Below are 22,118 nucleotides of genomic sequence, written 5' to 3'. Positions count from 1 at the left end.
GAGAACTTAAGTGGCCAAACCGCACTTGTGAAACCAGCACAGCTCTTCCAGTTAAAAGAGACGGTGCCGGGAAAATCAGTTTCTGCCAGTGCAACTGCATCTATGTTAGGGGTATCTGTAAACACAGCTGTGCTGCTCTGGAATCCCACTTCTTCACAGCCACTGAAAGCCTGAAACGCAGCTCTAACCTAATATTTTGAGGAGCTCTGTGCCATCTTTAGCAAGACGCTAGTCTGTCTTGAAAATCTGGAGAGAGAAAAAGAGGCTGCAAATACACCCACTTAAATTTCAATAGATTTTTGAGATTCTTTTGTTCTACACACATTAAAACGAGGGACCAGAAATCAATTCCCTTCAAGGCAGGAAATGTGAGATAGAAGCCAAAAATATGACAAACCATTTGATTGTAATTAATCAAATCGCATGACTTTTTTTATTTTATTTAAATGTTATCTATAAAACCCCAAAACACAGCTAAATAATAGACGTGCAGTAAATTAACGAAGCAAATGACTTTATTTAATGGTAGCATTATATCACGATCAGTCCCAACCTTACCCTTCCAGTTAGAGGACCATTGGTGCTTGTTTCTGTTATTAATCCAGAGGATATGCTTCTCGTGTTCAGTGACCCAGTTCCAAGAAGTATCACAATATAGAAGCCTATTTTCCACTTAATAAACATGCATAATTCCTGTGAACGTTAGCACTGATTATGCACGCTTACACACTCTAGGGCATAATCATCCAAACCCAGTGAATTCAAAAGATCTGAAGGAAAATGTATTTGGCCCTCTAGACTGGAAGAAACCCTAAAGAATGATAGGAACAGTCCAGAATGTTTCATTGGTATATTTTATTTTAATGACACTTTTGCATATTAATTCCTTCAGCTCTCTGCCCACAATGCTAATGATGTTTTACGTTAAGATAAAAGAATTAAGGACCTTTTAGGACAGAAAAAAGGAAAATGAAGAAAGCAAGCAAGGATTAAGCTTAATAGTTAGGATATTTGCTTTGAAGACGGCAACTGTAGGTTCCAGACTGTCCGATGCTATTTATCGCCATTTCCTGCAGAAAAGGAGGTTAATTGGGATATTGCCAGCAGCCCAGAAGGGCCTGTCTCATCACAGGTAGAGCAACGGGAGGGCGAGCAGTGCAGATTCAGACTCTTTACAGGGACAGGATAATTGATTCAGAGTTTCCTACAGCTTGATGAGTACTGAAACTACTGTGGTAAAGATAAGGCATTCACATTATCTTTGTCACTTAAGAGAGAAAGAAAAAGGACTTCAGTCACTTGATTTTGCATTGACTTCTAATGTCCCAGATAGTTCTCTGCAGGAGAGGTTTGAAAGATGCAACTCTCATAGGAAAACAGATGCATTACCCTGGAGAAATGTAGAATTTAATACAAATTCCTGTCTTGAGCATTACCTTGTGGTTTTGCATTGGCACATTTGTTTAGAATCACATGCTGGCATGATTTTCAGCTTTCTCAGAATGGTATCCACAAATTTCTCCCCCTCCCAAGCTCTGTGCAGACTGTATGGGCAGCTAACTTGGTGTTTCAGCATTTAGTTCTCTTTGTGGCTATGGGCTTATACTATATAAACAATTCTCCAATAAACTATTTCAAAAACTGCTGAAGCATTCACCTTATTCAGTAACATGGAGGGAAACATGAGCCCTAATAGCTTGCCACAGATTCTGGATCCCAAGAAGAATCTATCCACCTAAAAATGTACCACTATTTTTTAGTGAATCTGTTGGATTGCAGACAATGCTGAATATGCAACAGTACAAAGTATATTTCTGCCTATTAGCTGCTTATTTAAAAGAGGTGTTCTTGACTAAATCTTTTTATAGACACTTCCACTAAAAGTGCTGCAAATAATTCTTCTGTAGAGTTTGTATAACTGCTGTTTATTTTAAGCACTGCATGATTTGTAGTCATAATGGAAACTTCAATAGCAAAGGCTTCCAAGCCAAGCTAGAGTAATTCCCACTTTGGTCGATAAAGTCTTCATCTACATCAGTAAACAGCACAGTCCAATTGATGCAAATACGTAGAGTGGAAGAGTTAGCGTGGCGGACCTGACCTCTACATCGCACAGGTTCTGGATGTTTTACTTCAGACCAACTCTACTTTATTAGCAGGCATTAGCTACAGTAATACATTAGGTGTGATCCCAGGACACATCTTCTGGTTACATTTCATTAAAAAAAAATGCAGTTTCTGTGCCCCAAGATTGTGCACCCCACTCTGTAATTACGATGGAAAAGCAGTAAGTAGAGATAATGAGGAAATTCACCTCAAAACAGTGCTCCTGATAGAGCCTAACATGTTTTTGCTCTTTAAGCTACGGATATTTTCTGTTGTGTGTGAGTAAAAGGAAAGAAGAGCTCTCTTTGCACCTTAGTCTGATGACCAACACCCTTTAACCAGTCCACATGAAAGTGCACCACACAACTGTCATGAACAAAGAAACGGCGTCATCTTAAGAAAATAATGTGAACTGAAGATGTGTCTTGTATTTCTTTTCCAAATGTATTTATTGGTGGAAATCTTCTTCAATAAAATCCAGTTCAGGCCAAGAGGTAAAATGTCATACCTCTTAACTATACCTTCATGCAGAGGAATTTTTAATCAATACGCGCTTCATACATTTTCACCCTGAATATGCATTAGAAGAGCTGAAATGCTGTTAGTGTAATCATAATGATTTGGGTCTCCTGCTGGTGGCTCCTCCTGGAAAGATCAAATTTCGCATCTGGGGTTTTGTCTGCAGCCAGCAGCCAGGGCGGGCAGAACGTCCTACATAGGAGAAGTCGCCGCCACTGACAGCACTCAGACCATTAGCTCCTCGGAGAGCCCAGGGACATTATTTTACAAGCATTTCTGTCACAGAAGGAGAAGTAAAGCTCTGGATTTACTACAGCTAATCATATTTCTCCTCTGCAAAATTAGCATTTCGCCCTGTATGTAGACGTTATATATAGAATGACAACAAACTGGACTAAATATATGAGAGTCGCATTACAGAGCAGATCTCAAAACCTGTAACTACCAAAGCAAGAGAGACAATCTTATTTGATGTGGATATCTAAAAATACATGAGGCCATAAAACTAAAAGCCAGATACTGCTGCAGAGCTGTCTCCAAATTTCAAGAGCAAAATCCTGCTATGCTCTTCATGTTATTTTTTACACTACTGTTTTTGTAAACATGATACTGAGTTTACTCTCTGATATTTCTTCATGAGCAAAGTATCTTGTGAAATATCTGTGAACACTTCAAACATCCCTTTGAAGGAAGTCCTAACAGCTTCAAGCTATTTTCAGAAGGTATCTTCTCATAAAAAAAAAAAAATAAAAATTAATCCCTTTATTGCAATTTGCCAAAAAATAAAATAATGATTTCTAAAGAGTTAAATGCTTGATGTACTTCATTTGGAACCCATACTTTGTAAAAACCATTTACTTTCCTCAGAAACATGTAAGAGAAATTATTAGATGTCTGATCTTGCTGGATGTGCACCGAGTACTATTTAAAATGGATGCTACGAATTATCAGTCAATAACAAGCAAAATACCTGAGGCAGTAAAAATTCTTTCATTTGAAAATAACAGTTATTACAAAGTCAGTCGTTTATTAAGAAAAGAATTGTGAGGCAACGTCTTGAGCCATGAATATTAAAATATGAAGACAGAAGCTTATTTATGTAAGCTGGAGTTAGCAGTGGTAGAAGGAAAAAAGGGCTAGGTAATTGCAGAGTGATCTGGTTCAAGGCTGAAGAAATGTAGGAAAGGACTGGAGCACGCATTTAAGGGAAAAGACAGTCCCACTTGTCTGCGGAAATTGTCAATGTGCTCAGTATTAACTACTTAAATTTGAAAGGCTTTTTTATTTTTATTCAGCCCCACATTGTATGAACCGTTCTGATCCTACTGTTCATCATCGCCATCCAATATTTTTACTAATTAAAATTACTTTGAAGTCTCTGACCTTTAGGCAGACACTCGATTCTGAATTAAAATATAATTATCTTTGTAACAGGAATACACTTCTTATGCTGCCCCCATAGTCTTCTTGTTACAGAATAAATACATAATAAATGTAAGGAAAAGACTACATTGAACTTGATAATATAATGAAAAATAATAAGAAAATACACCGAGCAGCCTGGTTTTCCTTTCCTATATAATGAGGGCAAAGAGACATTAGGGAAAAAATAAAGGCAACACTTAAAATTTAAGGAAAGAAATCCTTTGTGCACAGCGTGTAATTTATCTGCAGGACATGCTGCCACGCAACTTCACCACTTTTGCTGAAACCAAAAGGAGGACGGTCTTTTATATGAGTAGGTCCAGCAATCACAGGGTTTATATTCCAGTGGTATTACACAGGTACAGCGCTGTTTACTGAACAGGGCCACAAAAGACTCTTTGAAGGTGAAAGAGACCCATAAATTACAGAGTGCAGAGAATATATTTATTGTGGGTAAATCACAGCTTTTTTTCTAAACTTGTGGTTCCGGTCGCTGCAGCTATACGAATTGCTGGTGTGACGAGAGCAGCACTTCCCATTTGAAGACTTCCCCATTGAATTTCCCATTGAAGACTCCTCGTCTTCACCATTGCTTCTCCTTGCAAAGGTGTTCCTTAGTCTAAACGACTGGCAACTCTTGACCATATCTTTGCTTTACATTACCATGCAACCTTTTCTACAGTCAAATAATAAGAACTTAATAAATAACTTACTTTTACGTAGAGCTGCTGAAACTCCTCAAGGTTCAGTCTACCGCTTGGACAGTCCTTTAGAAATCCTTTGTACCACTGTTTTAGCTCGTGTTCATTGAACTCCGTGCTCTTCACCAGATCCTCCATCACCTCAGGGGCCAGCTTGCTATTCTGTTTCCCCATTCTGCCTTAAGAAGAAATAAATTAATACAATTAGCCAAGTTGCTGTGAAGATTTTAAACTGGAATTAGCGACAAAGCTGGAACACCTCACTTGTTTCGTACTCACTGCTGCTTTTAGTCAAACGCAACCTCACAGATTCACTAGTGAACAGGAACCTAAGCTATGCTTGAATATTAGAGGCTGAAAATGGTGAAAAAGACAGCACTCTTCTTTCATTTAGAAGAATGATCTTCTTCATTCTTAAGACCCAGAGACAGACTGCTAATTTCCCTTCACATTAGGTAATTTCTAGCTTTTCTTTACACTAAGGCTGAAAAAGATGACTTCACTTTTTCTCTGACTCTAACAAAAAATTTTCACAGGTTCAGGGATGTCCACAAAATTCCTCTTCATCTTTGACTTGAAAATCTGATACAACACTCAGGTTAGCAGGTATTCCTCACAGGGACAAGGCTGTGGACAGACAGGCTTGTAACATACGGAATCACGGAATCTTCAGAGTTGGAAGGGACCTCTAGAGATCATCTAGTCCAACTCCCCTGCTAGAGCAGGATTGCCTAAAGCACATCCCTCAGGGCTGCATCCAGGCAGGTCTTGAAAATCTCCAGAGAAGGGGACTCCACAACCTCCCTGGGCAGCCTGTTCCAGTGCTCTGCCACACTCACTGTAAAGAAGTTTTTCCGTGTATTTGAACGGAACTTCCTATGTTCTAGCTTGTGCCCATTGCCCCTTGTCCTGTCACTGGGAACCATTGAAAAGAGCCTGGCTCCGTCCTCCTTAAACCCACCCTTTAGATACTTGTAAACATTAATCAGGTCCCCCCTCAGCCTTCTCTTCTCCAGGCTAAAGAGTCCCAGCTCTTTCAGCCTTTCCTCATAAGGGAGATGGTCCAGTCCCATAATCATCTTGGTTGCCCTACAACACTGTATGTTCCATTGGGAGGAAGCAATGCAAGAGTCCACAGACTTGGTCTCAAAAAACGACGAAACCAAACTGGAAATATAAATGTAATTCGTAAATGCATGCATATATACATGTATCTATATATATAAGTATATGTATATATTTACAGCGTAGTTGATACACAATAGATGGTTTATATATCATCACTGTTACCTCTGGAGATATCCACTACACTACACTTACTAAAAACAAAAAATACAGAAATGCAAAATTTGCATGTGTGTATAGATAAATACAGTAACTTCAGTACTACTCATGTTGGCCCTTTCCACGTCCATTGATGTTTGACCAAAGATGTCCCTTGAGAAAAATTTTGAGAAATCCTTTTCTTTAACTTTTTCCAATCCTACTGCATTTTGTTTCATGACAGGAGATGTCTTTCAGTTATTTTTTCATCAGCTGACAGACAGTACTTAACTTGTTCTGTACAGAACTGCAAAGCGATGAATAATTTCTTTGCTGAGCCTAGCTTAGCATTTCCATTTTTATCTCCCAGTATAGCATCTGTCTCTAATGACAGCACCACATTGAATGCATTGATTTCTAGTCCGTATCACCACCCATTCCTGATATTAATCTATTGCTTTTGGCATCTTCCCCTATTTCTAAGGGGAAGTCTCTTTCTTCTCAGAAGGACATACTTTGCTCTGTTCCAACAAATAAGTGTATTTATATAACTTCCATGGGAACCTTCCTTGAGCAGGCCCAAAATTAACCATTCCTCTTGGTCTGTGTGTGGCCAACACATCCCCCAGTGCCATGCTACCAGTGGCACTAGGTCTCTTCCTGAAACACCTCATGGCCCCTATCCCCTTTGGCAATGGTCCTCCCTGGTCTGTCCTCACCCCTTCTCACAGCCCCAGCCCACCAGGACAACCAGGGCTGGCAGCAAACCCCTTTGACAAGACAGGACACAACTTGGCTGCACAAACATTCCTGACACAGAGAAGGAAGGTGTCTTTCATCAAAGCATTCAGCTGGTACAAGGTTGGGAAATTTGGTCATCGGAAAGTACAAAACGCCACAACCCATCGGGCTACAAAATCCAGCCAGAAATGTCTCAATGCCTTTGTGACCTGGCTGATAGACAAATGTAACTGGAGGTGGAAGTGGGCCACCATTTCTTGGGGTGCTTCCAGCAAGCAGGTCCTCCTTCTCCAGGCTCTGCACACCCTTCCTCTACCAACCCTGCGAGATGCCGCAGTGCTTTCTTGCTCGAGGCCCTGCATCTTCTCTGAACTACAAGAACACGCTGCAAGGACTCACACAGCTTTTAATTAAGGGCAGCACACTGCTTGCTCTAAACTTACTTTGAAGCTTTGCCAAGCTCCCATCCACACGTTTTGGTAAACTTAGCGCAGATATGGGAGAGTTCAACCTTTCAGTTAATTGCCACAGGCCTAATTGCACATGCAGATATCCAGAAATAAGCCATTTTGACTAAATGATGGGTTTTCAATTTATAGTGTTTAGAACAATTGCCCCAGCCTTATCTTTGAAGCCCCCATCTTCTCATGTATGACACTGACCTAATTTGGCATAATCTGAATTTAAATCCCGTAGAGACTAAAGTATACTAATACAGTTATTTCTCTAGCTCCAACTCAGATGGCTTTTAAATGAAACAACAGACTGGTTTATTTGTTTTATTCTCTAAGGGGCCTGTTTACTTCCCCTTTTTTCTTTTTTTTCCTTTAAACTCTGTTACCCTTTGCAGTCATAAGGTACTTTGCTTAGGACCCAGAGGACCCTTAAAGATTCTCAGCAATTATACTAACTACCTTAGGTAGATTCATAAGGCATTTTCCGGCTCCTTTAATTTAGCCAAGTGTGCTTTTACTTGAATCTTTTCACCTCGATTCTTGTCCCCATTAACATTTAACTGAACAACACTTGCACATGAAAAAAAGCATCTTCAGTGGGCAAAACCCGTGTGGTTTTGACTGACAAATTTTCTGTAATAGCAACTTTTCTGTATTTATCATGTTAGCTTTACAGCCCTTGGACTTGGCACTACGCAGAGGTGGAAGCAGACAGAACTGTGAATCTCAGCACTTTCACCCAAATTTAGCTGTGTTATTTTCAGTACCGTGGACATAAAACAGGTATGTAAGAATACATGAATAAGGAGCTGGACAAACTTATCCACACATAACATTTTCTACCATCAGACCTCTGTGCCTCTGCGATACAGGTCCCCAGTTTTGGTCAGCTGCTTGTTCTGCCATAGGCCATCCAATAAGTCCCAAACACCTTCCAGCCATCCCTGATGCACCTCACCATGTAATATCCTCTAGTAAATCAAAACCACAGCTGGCACCTTGATAAACACTTTCAGAAACTGTTTTTTCCACAGAACCAAACCAGTATTTGAGGAAGGTATAATTTGGGACCGCTGGGTTCTGTACTCTTATTTGCTGCTCCAGCACAGTACGGTGCATAATCTGCGGGGCTCTGTTTGAGACGAGGGACTGAACAACCCGACCAAGCTGGTCACAATGCCTTCCTGTAATTAGAGGCACTCATTCTTTCTTCCCATTTTAAAGTTCTTTTCTTATGGAATTGAATTACAATCTGCAAGAAAGCTCGAGAGCCTCATATAATTATCAAATATAAACTCACACTTCTGGCTCCGGGAGATCCAGCTTATTTGAGAATAAAAACTCAAATACATAGATTATCTAGTTAATCATATTCTGACATCTTCTAGAGTTTCATTGAATCTCTTATTATTATTGAAAAAGTACAATCACCCATTAGCAATGAGTACGCCACTGCCAACACATTTAATTTTCTAAAATGAAAACTATTTTTAATTAACTTATAATCATGGTTTCCCAAACATGTTTTTTCCTTGTGAAAATCTATGAATATGCATTAGCAAAAGACAGGAGAGAACAGCTGCACAATCACTAAGTTTTCAAGAGGAGGAAAGGTCACTCTGCAAGCATTTCTTTGTCTAGTAAATTTTATTCTTTTAAACTACAAATTTGTTTCCAACTTCCATGCTTCCAGCCATGCAATGTGACAATCCAACCACAGTTGTTCATCTTCTGTTGTGTTTTCTGATTGGCAAAAATCATGAAAGGGAAAAAAAACAACAACAAAACAAACAAATGCAAAAGCAACATGCTTCGATTCCAAAACATCATGGGGCAGAGATTCACAATAAACACGCAACCGGGTATGTGGGTGGCACTGACCATCAGTAAAGGTGTGAAGTCTGTTCCCAATGAGATTGCTCTGGCAGGAGAACGCTTATTAATATTAGCAAGGGCAACACAATCCAGATTAGAGATCGTGAAAAACACTAAAACTCTACTGTTGTGCCACAAGTAGCAACAGCAATGAAGGATGAGTTTAAAAAAAACCTGGAAATGCTACAAAGAGGCCATCAGCTACCCAGAGAAACAAGCTTTTCAGAAATGCTTAGTATAGTAGTACTTCGGTACTTCATTAAGTAACACCTTAATTGCTGCTTTTACAGGTCCATAAGAGGGCTGGATTTAAAAGATGGAATTTTATTAAGCAACCGATCCCCAACCCGAAGCAGCGCGGGCTGTGCAGGATGTATAAGGATGTATTTGCCTGCTCTTTGCCCCGCTGGCCCTCAGGAGGTCCACGCCAGCCAGCCCGGGAAGCAGGAAAGGGCTGCAGCAGGAGCTGGAAGTTACTCTAAAATGACTCAGCAGCACGGCTTAGCGAACTGATTTTATATATGATTTACTGGGGGCTTTGGAGGTAATGGGCATTAAGTCACATGCAGGAAGAGGAAGACAGTTCCTCCAGTTTTAAGACCATAGCAGATTTTAAAACAGTTTTTCCTTTTTAATATCTTTTTTTTCAATGCCTTTCCTGCAATGCTATTGTGTCCCATAAATGCTTGTGCTGTTTCAAAAGCTCTCCGCTCTCCATGCGATCACCATCAAACCTCCTGGCCAATGGCAAGGTTTTTTTCCCTGGAATATTTTACAGAAATTCCTGTACCGGTTTATCAGGTCTGCCTCTCCCACTTGGCTTGCCAGTGCTAAACTCCCAGTGTAAGCACAGTTTCACAAAACAAAATTCTATTAAAGACCTAAGAAGAAGGAAAAAAAAAAAGTTCAGTAGCAAAACATGACTTACGGAAGCTTGTTTGCTGTTTAATGATTTCAAAACACCCCCAAACTGTTGCTAACGCAGCTCCATTCCCACCTGCTTCCTCTTCCCCCTCCTCTCCGTTCCCCTTTGGCCTCCACGGCAAGTGTTCAATGTTCAAAGGGACCAAGTGCAAACAAATATAACTCTGGCTGTTCCTAAGTAACGGAGTGCTGCTGAAGATCTCATATTTGTGCTGAAAAAGGACCCAAATTCCTTTGAGAAGACAGCACCAACGATGTCCAACTATGTTCCTAAAAACCTAGTTCTGTGTCATTTTGCATGCTTTCCTTAATCCCAGTTATATAAAGCCATTTTCTTTTCGAGTTACGTTAGGAGAATGTTACCAGCAGGTTGAAGGAGGTGATCCTTCTGCTCTGCTCAACACCAGTGAGAAAAACCTGGAGTGCTGGGTCCGGTGTGGGCTCCCCATACCAGACAGACATGGATTTAGTGGAGGGAGTCCAGCAAAGGGCCACGAAGGTGATGAAGGGACTGGAAATACATACAACATACAAGGAAAGGCCGAGAGAGCTGGGGTTGTTGAGCCTGGAGAAGAGAAGGCTCAGGACGTCTTATCAATGTGTGTCTAAATACCCAATGGTGGGAACAAAGACGGCCGAGCCAGCCTCCTCTCAGGGGTGCCCGGAGAGACAAGAGGCAATGGGCACAAACTAAAATTCAGGAAATTCTGTCTGAATGTAAGAAAGTTTTTTTACTGTGCAGGTGATCAAACACTGAAACAGGTTACCCAGAACAGTTGTGGAGTCTCCGTCCTTGAAGATACTCAAAACCCAACTGGACACAGCTCTGAGCATACACCTCTAGCTGACCCTGCCTGAGCAGGGGGCTGGACTAGAGCATCTCCAGATGCCCCCTCCAACCTCAGTGGGCCTATAATTCTGTGAAACAGCTAGTGGGAAATGGGGCAGTCATACCATCTACCTTTTGGTATCCACAGAGGCTGCCTAGTTTCACTAAATTCCCTCCATGGGTAGCTGAGAGAAAAAGGGCTCATCCAAAGGAACATTTGGAGAAGATGTGCTGGTGACTGCAGTCACCTCCCTCCCCTCACCGACTCCAGGAGTGCAGGGAGATTTGCCTTACGTCCCTGGGCACAGGCACCTAACTGAACGGGGCTACCCCAACTTATCTCAGTATATTTTGGTTGCTTTGATACCTGCCCATGTTCATGCTCTTGTTTTCCCAGTAATCCTGCCTGAGCTGACGGGGTGAGTCAACCAACATCTCTGCAGCCTCGTGAGGTCTGTGCATTAAATGAGTTCCCTTGTATGATGCATGTTTTTCTTGCTCTTCCCTGGCTCTGGGAAACAGGAATGAGTCGTGTGGACGATGCCAGAAGCAAATGACAACACTCACTTTGCCAGCTCAGCTGTGCTGGCAGGCACTCATTAGGTTGGAAGGAAAGCTGTGCTTCATTCCCACCCCTCTGCCCACTCCCAGCCCACAAGCTCCCACAGGAACGTGCTGATTCCTGAGGACTACATGTGAAATCCAGGCATTGAGCAGGCAAGTGTGGTGGGTGTCTTTGCAATCTTTGACACAATGCAAATCTATAAACGGTACATTAAACACTGTATAGACTCCCGCATACATACATATATAGGGGTAACAAACCCCCAAACAATTAAACGCTGGGAAAAGCAGAGAACTATGTGTATAATCTACAATAACAGAATAATTTTCATATTATTTTTGAGCAGGCTGTTTATCAAATTTCCAGCGTGTGCTGATAATAACTATAACTCCTGACAGCTCCCAGAATTGTTCCTTTCTCCTCAGGCTACTTCTGACACTGCCTTTTCTCTAGTAATGGAGGATAGATGGAAGCAGGCTATCACGACACACAGATGCTTCATTCCTTCAAATACACTTATTGTTTCACAGAAGAAGAAATCCAGAGCTGTAGCCTGTCTTTCACACACAAAAGCCCCAACGATCTCATACCCAAAGCTCCATGGGAGTAAGTACCCAAGGAACAGTACAAGTGGAAAAGAACAGGAATTTTCACATCCAAAGGCTACAACTAAAATGGCCTTGTGCAGTGCTTTAATGGCAGATGACACCAAGCTGAGTGGTGCAGTTGACATGCTAGAGGGAAGGGATTCCATCCAGAGGGACCTTGGCAGGTTGGAGAAGTGGGCCCAAGCAAACCTCATGAAGTTCAACAAGGCCAAGTGCAGGGTCCTGCACCTGGGTCAGAGCAATCCCCCGTATCAATGCAGACTGGGGGATGAATGGATTAAGACCATCTCTGCAGAGAAGGACCAGGGGATATTGGGGTCATGGACCTGTTGGAGTGGGTCCAGAGGAAGGCCACGCAAATTATCAGAAGGGTGGAACACCTCTCCTATGAAGAAAGGCTGAGAGAGTTGGGGTTGTTTAGCCTGGAGAAGAGAAGGTTCCCTCCAGCCTTTCAATATATCAAGGGGGCTTATAAGAAAGACAGAGAGAGACTTTTTACCAAGTCCTATAGTGACAGTACAAGTTTTAAACTGAAGGAGGATAGAGTTAGATTGGATATAAGGCAAAATTTTATTTTTTTTTTTTACGATGAGGGTAGTGAGACACTGGAACAGGTTGCCCAGAGAAGTTGTGGACGCCCCATCCCTGGAAGTGTCCAAGGCCAGGCTGGATGGGGCTTTGAGCAGCCTGGTCTAGTGGGAGGTGTCACATGGCAGGGGGTTGGAACTGGATGATCTTTAAGGTGCCTTCCAACCCAAACCATTCTACGATTCTATGGTTCTAGGTATATGTAGAGTTAATATACTTTCATGATATGGGCCCATCAGTGACCTAAGGAACATGTTGTTCTACCCACTCAGAAGCAAAACTCACCCTGAACTACCACCTTTCTCCTTCACACAACACATACAGATCTATTCTGAGATTTTAACCAAACTTACGCTTCCCATCCCAAAATGAAGTCCACCAGTAAAAAACAGGAAGAATTTGTGTGTTTGTATAACACTATACTGAAGTTAGAAGCAGTCATAATTTACTGCTTATAACATAAACCTCAAACTAAAGGTGAAATAACCAGGCTGTGTTCTGCTTTATATTGCACTACGGCAAAAACTGGAATAAATCCAGTGATTTCAGATTACTTTACTGGCTTTACCAAAGATCAGATTCAGGCCTGCAATCTTTCTGTGTAAAAGAAATGGGAAAAAATAGAGAGTAATGACATTAAGGAATGAAATTATCCAACTGAATTGAATAATAAATGGAGAGAAGAGGTTTAAGCAAAAGAAGAGAGATATATTTTTAAATTTTATTTGAAATGAGATGGATATTCAATTAGATTCAAGCAATAAAAAAAACATTTGAAAGGGTAAAAGCTGTGCGGGAGGATGCTCTAACACAACGACTGGTATGTAGGGCTTTTCTTCTCTAGGTGAATTTATTTCATTAAAAGTGTGGATTTGTTTTCTGTTGAGTCCGGAATAAAAGAAAAAAGGGAGTTCGCTACATTTTCAGCATGAAAATCAAAGGCAATACCAGACTCACCAGTAGCTCCACTGTTGATGCACCCCTGTGGGTGCCCAATGGTGAAGCTTGTGTATAAACTAACCTGCAGACACGTGGTCTGAAGTACATCGCAGGGTCTTATTTCTAACCCCCCCTTCTCATTTGGACTGGGACACTGCTTACAGCATGCCATAGCTGGCTTTCCTCCTTTGCAGGTGGAGATAGGAGGAGATACGTAGCTGAAAGCAGAGACTTGCCTGGGTTGTTCAACAAGACACAAGTACTCAGAAAAGCTTCCAGGCTCTACCACTCAGCGTTGGACTTGGAGGAAGAGGGACAAAATCCCTCTTTTGTTTGCTTTTTCTCTCAGACTCTTTTCAGACCACAAGGAGGAGTCTCCCTATTTCTACAGAAAGCTTAGGCTCTGGATGATCAGTGGTGCATAAAAAATTTTTACATCCTCCTTAACTCTGTCCTTTGGCTTTGTTGCATGCCACAACTTAAACTTGTTTGGGGTTTGGTTTATTTTTTCACATCTACTTCTCCAATATTTCAACAGAATTTGGTGACTTATATGTTCTAGAGAATTAGTGATTAATTTCTGAAGAGAACAATATGCTTGTTAATCCTGAGTGTCAGACAAACATGTAAGTACGTCTGTTGCCATAGTTTCATTTTGCTATTGGTCCAGCTTCTATCAACTATGGTGATCAGCAAGTAACAAGGAGGTCTGAGTTGAGGAAGAAGCCTTATTTTTCAGCACTGAGTATTTTTTTCACCGATCTATTCTCTTCATTTTTTTCCTCATAAATAATAATCTTAAAATACATGCAGACCATTTACTGTACCTTTTTGTAACAATTCATATGCTGGATACCATTCCAACCACCTGAGTGATGGTTAGTCTGATTATCCAGAGTGCTCCAACATCAGAGCTTTAATTGCTGTGACAAGTTTGTTACATGCCTTATACCAAATATAGTAGTTTTTGATTACTTTCTCTGAGGTTTTATTCTAGAATATGGTTTCTGATATGCCCTGATATGTTAACAGAGAAATCTGTAACCTCTTGGATATCACTAGTTCAGAGTGGCCACTGGAACAAGTTATGTGTCAGCACTGATGATCAATCACTTTCCAAGCTTTGCATTTCAGAAGAGTGGCTTATACAATTTTTAGATATTTCAGAGATCTGTCCACTGTTCAGTGTGGTCCTCTTCTAGGATAGTTGCTGCAAACTTCTCTTTTTGGGAAGATTGCTTGAAGATTATAGTTTCCATAAGCAGGTTCCAGTCGTCTTCTGCAACCATGGGACAATATTTAGATAGACTACAAACATCCATCTAGTTTTGTTATGCCAAACTAGATCAACATTTCCTCTGCCTGAGATACAGCATTTTTGTCAATTTGTAGAGACTAGTGTTAATTTCTTTGAGAGAAACACTATTGATGGGTCATGCTTGGGGATAAGAGTTTTTAGACTTTAGCCATTGCTTTGATCACATTTACATATAGGCACCACATTTTTTTCTTAGTTTTTGTTTGTTTTTAAATAAATACTCATTTATTGTGTTGTAACGGTCTAGAAACAAGTAATACACACTTTCTCTCCACTTGCATTACAGCAGGTCTTCTTATTTGCTATCAGTTTGCTTTATTGCTAGTTTGGAATGTCACCGTACCCTTATGTTTGATATGTGCAAAGCCAAACTCTCTACGTTGGTATGCTCACTGTGAAGTACTTTTACTGATCACCTTCCAGCCTTGTTTTAATTCGGGTTTGAATCCATCACATGCCTTTTTCGGACCGCGTCTCTGACTCATAAATCATTGGACTCTCCTTAATGATACAAGCTTCAGTCTTCATTTATATCTATGATTCCTCATGGCAGCCCTTAAACAATACTGCCCTACTTTTCTGCAAAGGTGGATTAATCGCATCGAACGTTAGCTGTTTAAAAAGTCAGTTGTCTTTGATCCCTCTGCAGTCAATGGAGATGGCCAGAAATTTCAGAGTGATTCACCCCATGCAGAGAGAGATGTCTGAAAGGCAGGATGAATATACGCATGCTTATTTTAAGACAGGATGAATCACCTTCTACAAGTGTCTCTGCTGATTGTAGAGGCAGCCTTGTAAACTTGCTTAGATCTGAAACTGGATTTCTAAATACTTAAAGTGAAGCAAGAAAAATCCTACCTTGCTTATCGACAGTGTATAACCTAGAATCAAAATGCCATTCCCAATCTCACTAGGAAGCACATACATTTGCTGAGGTTGACTGTTATTCCTATGTATCAGAACCTGTAGTCAGGTGTGATTAACGCCATTGCAAGGACAACATGCTGGTCTACCACATACAGGCAGTCTTCCCTGAACTATTTACTTCCATCAAAGCAGTGGAAAAATTTATTCTTTTCCACCCTTTTCCAGCCCCCCGCCAAACCAAAATAGTTTTAAGTAGCTGAACTGTAGAGATCAGGGTGCTCCATGCTTCATCATGCCCTTGCCATTCCCTGCTTTTTCCTTTAGTATAGTTCTTAGCCAAGTCTTGGCCTCAAAGAGTATGAAGAACATTTGTTATTATTAAATACAATATTATTTGTAAGAAATTTCACTCTGACCATCTAAATGCTATATTAAAGTTTGGTCTTCTCCAACTCATTTCTAATACCCAGCTCTCTCTTGATCCACCACAGCCTCCTTAGCAGCCGTGTCCAGCAGTGCAAGATACTGTCCCTGAGCTCTGGATTCACAAGGACAGGTGGGTATGGTGAGCACTGTACGGCCCTCCTCCAGTCTCTGCGGGGATTAACGGCAGCAAAATCAGCGGCCAGGTTGTTTCCTCTCCGTTCCCAACTCAAAAAGCAGCAATGGGGTCTCTTTTTCGTCTCGCTCATGCTCCTGTGTCCTGTGATGACAATTATAACTGACAAAGAATGCAGTAAAACTCTGAGTAGGGAAACCAGTATACGTTCTATAGTGTTGTGATAACTAAAATAAATATAAGCTAGTGCATAAATCTTTTGCTCCTATTCAATTTCTACATGAAAAAGGAACACTTAAGACTCTCGAGTTAGCTTGCTTTTGCACACAGATCTATGACAGCTGTGAATGAGCTGATTTCAACTGATGATTTTGACCTATGTGCTAAACAACTGCATTACTAAAAACCACATGACTATATTATGAGAGATATTAACAGAAGCGGTTAGCAGGAAAGTAGATTACAGCTCTTTATTTTACTAAAAACCTTTCAAAGTCAAAACAAAGTGTTTACATCATTGTGGCTAGTGATCCATTGGTGCAATGCTCGCCCCAAATTCATTATAAACCAATCGTCAGAACTATCCCTTGTGACTGCTTCAGATAGAGCATGATTAAATGCAGAGGAAATACATTACTGAGAAGATGAATCATAATTCTGCAGAATGAAATCAATGGCTTTACACTTTTGAGTTGGACATTGAGGGGCGGTCAGAAATGTTACTCATACAAACAAATGAGCAAATGAATCATGTAAACAGCTTAAGAAGAAAAAATATACTTAAAATTTGACCGGCAGTAACACTAACTATCAAAGAAACATAGAAGAAAACCTGAAAATGTTTTCTCAAGGTAGAACTTTCAAATAAAAATTCCTTCATCGCACTACTGTGAAATGCAAACTTTTTACATCACTTTTGATTTTTATGGTTTGGAATAAATGTAATGATTTTACTTAGAGTGGCTTGATGATTTATTTAAAATAACATTTTAGTTCCTTCAGTCTAGTTCTAAGCAAGCAGGTTGGTAACCGCGTCACAGCAACGAGAGGACGAGATACCTTAGCAAGGATCGGTCGGTATGACTTAAGCCACTCAGGTCAACCCAGCTGACTAGACACAGGGCGTCCCAGCTGGTCCCTGCATTCGTATCTGCTAGCTCCACCTGGATGTCTCAGACACCTTAGGGCCTTTCAGACGGCAGTAGACACCTCTGCTTAAGCAGCTGAATCAGTTGAATGAGATCTTGCCCACCTAATTCAGACAGCTAACCTGAACCTAACAAACTAGCTAAGTGCCAAAGCGCCCTGTTTTGTCACCAGAGAAAAGCCATCACAGAGAAACCCTGCTCTCCTAAGTTAATTCATCAAGCTTCTATCTGTCAGCTCTCCCTCTGGAGTCCATGAAAAATGCCTGCCTTCCCTTACTCCCCACTTATGGTAGGAGGACGGCTTTGTTAAGCACATGAAGGTTAGGTGGGAAATAAGGTGTTTCTCACCTAGCTTAACATGCTTATGGTGTGTTAACCAGCAAGCTGCCAGCCTTCCCATCCATTCATGCAACCAGCAAAGAGTCAGCAGGGCCAAAAGGAGAGCTGCTAAGCTCACCTGTGGTTTGCGCCTGTCCATATGCACCGTCTTCTTGGCTATTTCATAGAATAACGAACAAGAGGTCCAAATCATAGTTGATCTCCAAGTCCTTTTTTGGACTTGACTAGTACCCTTGATGGACATTGGAGCAAAAATCCAGAGCTGCCAATCAATTTTTGTCATAAAGCACACAATTAATTAAAAACCTAAAAATGGCTTTAATGCAGATTGAGAACATGAGTTCTTCAGTACAGAGTATCTCCATTACACAGGCAAACCCAACATCAAAAAGCAATAATGCACATAACCATTAACTAGTATTTCCTCATTAATTAGCACATGCTAGTAATACTGCTATTTGAAATCAGACTGACAGATTATATAGATGAGTCTCACATTTTTCCTCGAAAAATGTAAGTATTTTTACAGATGACCGAGCTCCTAGCAAGCTTATATATTGAGGGAAAAAAAAGAATGCACTCTGACATTAATATTGATAGAAACTGCAAAATGAGCAAACAGGACAAAGCACAAGGAAAGCTGACTGTCTCTGAGGAGACTCTGTCCCCAGTACAGGAACCTCATTATTATTTCATGACCTTAATGGCAAGCCTCTAAGCCTTGTGTATGTCCTTCATAACAAAAAATTAATTACAAACAGAAAACAGAAAATCTCGGATATGCAGTAATTGAAAACTGTTAGCTATTTCTTCTAGTTTTGATTTAATTTACACAGTACAATAGTTCCGAGAGACAGCAAGGTAAAACATTTAACTTTTCATAAGTCCCAAATACGAATCACAGCATATGGTCTTTCTGTTAAAAGATAAGCCAGAAGGAGGCAGGGAGCCTCTCATGCTAAAAGACTGCACAATTTTATCATTTCATACATTAAAAATAATTGGAATGATTTCTTCCAACTGTTTTTCAATGACAGCTCTACTGGAATAAATTTTTATAACAACTGGTTATTGTGGCTGTGCTAATGAAACTCATATACTTGCTCAGCTGAACCCGTGTGTGTGCTTTTTTTTTTGTGAAATAATAAAAGATAGACAAAAAATAAGAGAGACAGAGTCTCAGTTTCAGTAGTATTTACCACGGCCAAGAATAGTAAAATATATACTGAGGAAAGAGGAGGAAACAGAGGAGACTTATAAAATGCACCACACATTTGTAGTGCCACACCATCTGCGAGAACTTCAGTGCCTCAACCTGCAAAGGACAACACGCAAGGTACGGTCTAATTGTGGTTTTTGTTTTTGTTTTTTTTTTACTTTAAAGAGATGCTTGCTTTTCAGATTACTTTCTGAAATGCTGTTTTTCTAGGAGTCATCTTTCTGGCGCTGACAGAAAAAGGTGAGCAAAAAAAAAAAAAAAGCTAGCGACATTTTTGATTTGGACATCACTGCATGTAGAACTCCTTCAGCAAAGCACATGGGAAGCTGTCACAAAGGAACAGCTCTGGGGCAGGCCGTAGCAACACTTCCACAAAACAGAAAAAAAGCAGACAAAAATAAGAAAGCAAACAAATGAAAGCTATATAAACATTTAAATCATTATGACTATGAAATTCCCCCAAAATACAGTCTGAATTCCTTGAGTTTATCATCCACCAGGATAAAGCAATTGATAGAGGTTGCTAAGCACAGACAAGCTTACTCAGAAATCTTTTCAAAGGTCTCAAAATTGCAAATCTAAAATATCAGCCTGCAGTTCCATTAAATTGTCTAGGAAAATAAAATTCTGTTATGATTCACTGCCCACCTCTGGTAGATAAGGACCCCCTGGGAAAACTACTTTAGAAAACCTAGCAATAAAAAGACATTATAGGCAATGAATCCTGGAAAGCATGACATATAACTCTAATTCTCAAGGGGCAGGATGTTTTTTCCTAACTTAGGGCTTGTCTGTCGCTGATTGTCCATGGGAATAGTTGAAGCCCTTGCAACCGGAGTACAAAGGTGCTGGAATGAAAAGGAAAAGTAACCATAAAAAGACCGTTCCATTCTACAGCAGAGTTGTGCTTGCCGAGACAACCTTGAGGGTCTTGGTGAAGCCGATCAGGGGGTATCTCTCCAAGACGAGGAGGAACTGTTGGAAGCAAGAGGCAAGGAGGAACAGCCTGGACAGCATTCACACGGCCGTGCCTTTCACAGCAACTCCTGCTCCCAGGTGACAGGAGGCAGCAATGGGTGAAATATTTTTATTCCCAAGCATGATACTAAGCAGCTGCAACTGCATTGACAGCTACCCTGGACTATTTAGATCTGTAGAATCTGGAAAGCTAGAAATACCAAACACTGCCTTCCTTGGCATTACCTCATGATTACTTCACTCATCACTGGAGAATGTGGAGATGAAAAGGTTTATGATAAAAAAATGGTTGTTGCTCTCTCTAATGATTCCAGAGGCTGGGAGTGACTTTGAGGATGATATAATCTCTTTCCTATTTCTTATACTTTTGCAATAAGGTATACAAATGGCTGCTAAGAAAAAACAAAAATAGCTTGGATGACAGGTAGAAAAATATCCTTTCTTTATAGTCAAGGCCATCTTCACTATTTAATTGCACCCACAGCATTTTTAACTGCAAAAATGCCCCGCAACTGTAGTATATGAATAGAAAATCTATAGTGGAATTGAAATCACCTGGCTGTAATGCTCACAAATTTTGGTGTCTACAGTAAGATCGTCATTTCGGCCAACAGAGACACAGTCATCTCCAGATAGGGATTCAGCAAGTTGATCTAAGACATTTCTCCTCGGATGGGATGAGTCATACTTTGGAGGTGCTGTTCTCTCTCCATTGACTCTCCAGACTATCATGTCTAATAATCACTGATTAAATTAGCTCTCCTGAATTTGTCTGATCCCTTTTTGACCACATTTGTATCCTGGTCTCCACAACATCCTGTGGTAATCAGTTTCATAATTTAATTAAATGATATACAATAATTCCATTGGTGACCCTATTTCTTGTACTGTGAGAAACAATGACTATTTCTTATTCCCCTGCTCCTCATCAGTCATGAGACTGCTAGACTCTGCCTAGACTATGCTCCATGTTCCTAACCAACTTTACTCTCTTTTTCTAGACTTTTTTTATGATTTTACTGACTCTTTATCATACAAGTGCCTATAACTACAGATAGGATTCTCCACATGCTTATACAGTAGAATATTTTTCTACTTCTGTCCTAGTATTTCCTAGCCATTTTAACTGCTATTTGTCATGAAGTGGTAATTTCAGAGATCTGTCCTCAGTAACGCCCGGTTTCTCTCCTGATCTCTACTAGTTAATCTATAATCATGAATATATTTTGTCCCACAGAAATTACCTTCCTTTTATTGCCAACAAATTCACCTGCCGTTTTATCTTCCCAATATTCAGTATTACATGACCATGCCGCAGCACTTTATAGTCAAATTTACATCTGACTGTTATGGGTAATCTCAAATTATATGCAAACTTTCTCACTTCACTAGTCAACTCCACAAGTCATTTATGAATAAGTTTCATTTTTTTTCCCCACTCTCCCTAAATTGTAAAAATGTGTCATAACTGGTTTTATGCCTGCTATCTCTTACATATTATATGTATATAAGTACTACAAATTACTTAGAAAATTCAAAACTAGACGGAAGATGTCTTAAACACATTGCCATCATTAAAGGCTAAAAACGTGATAAAATCTTTCATAGATTCACGTATTTTAACAACCTGGGAAGAAGCGTTGTGATCGTTCAGGACAGAAATAATAGAATTTCACACACAAATTCCTGGCCCATCTCCAGTGTTTGTCATTGAACAAGAGTACAGTTTTTAGACAGGCATCTGGTCTTGATTTAAAGCTTTAAAACAACAGGTAATCTACCAGGTCTATAGTTGGATCAGGCCCTGCTTATGCTAAATGCTGCACTGGTAGAGCTGTTAACTCTGTCTGGTGTGACAATGCTGGGGAGAAGTTAAAGGAAATGAAGGATACAGTTTAGGAATAAGGTAAACAGTGGAATAAAATAAAATAATAACAAAAAATCCCCAAATCTTCAAAACTCAGCAGCAAGACACACAGTAATCATAAAAGCTATTGTGGCACTCGCCAGGAGCTTGGAACAGCTAGTAAATGAAATCAGAGGACGCAATATAAAAACTGCTGGCTGCCAGAAGGCAAAGAATTGTTTGAGCTGGTTATAGTTGTAGCACTTTTTTTTTCTTTTTTTTTTTTTTTTTTCTCCCTAAATTACT

General features: G+C 40.3%; 1 protein-coding gene across 3 annotated transcripts in view; it reads right to left on the bottom strand.

The window, feature by feature from the left end:
* The window catches only part of VSNL1 (visinin like 1), a 91,058-nt gene that overhangs the window by 45,976 nt on the left and 22,964 nt on the right, over positions 1–22,118 (bottom strand). For 2 of the 3 annotated variants that reach the window (XM_063330518.1, XM_063330519.1), the window contains exon 2: positions 4,764–4,930. In XM_063330518.1, the coding sequence (XP_063186588.1) occupies positions 4,764–4,925 (162 nt within the window). In that variant the 5' untranslated portion in view covers positions 4,926–4,930. The remainder of the gene's footprint in view (positions 1–4,763; positions 4,931–22,118) is intronic. The other variant, XM_063330520.1, reaches the window with a different exon arrangement.

The sequence above is a fragment of the Chroicocephalus ridibundus genome, chromosome 3 (assembly GCF_963924245.1).
Source record: "Chroicocephalus ridibundus chromosome 3, bChrRid1.1, whole genome shotgun sequence".
Lineage (NCBI taxonomy): Eukaryota > Metazoa > Chordata > Aves > Charadriiformes > Laridae > Chroicocephalus > Chroicocephalus ridibundus.
The sequence above is the reverse complement of the archived record's forward strand: the minus strand, read 5'-3'. Positions and strand labels throughout refer to the sequence as shown.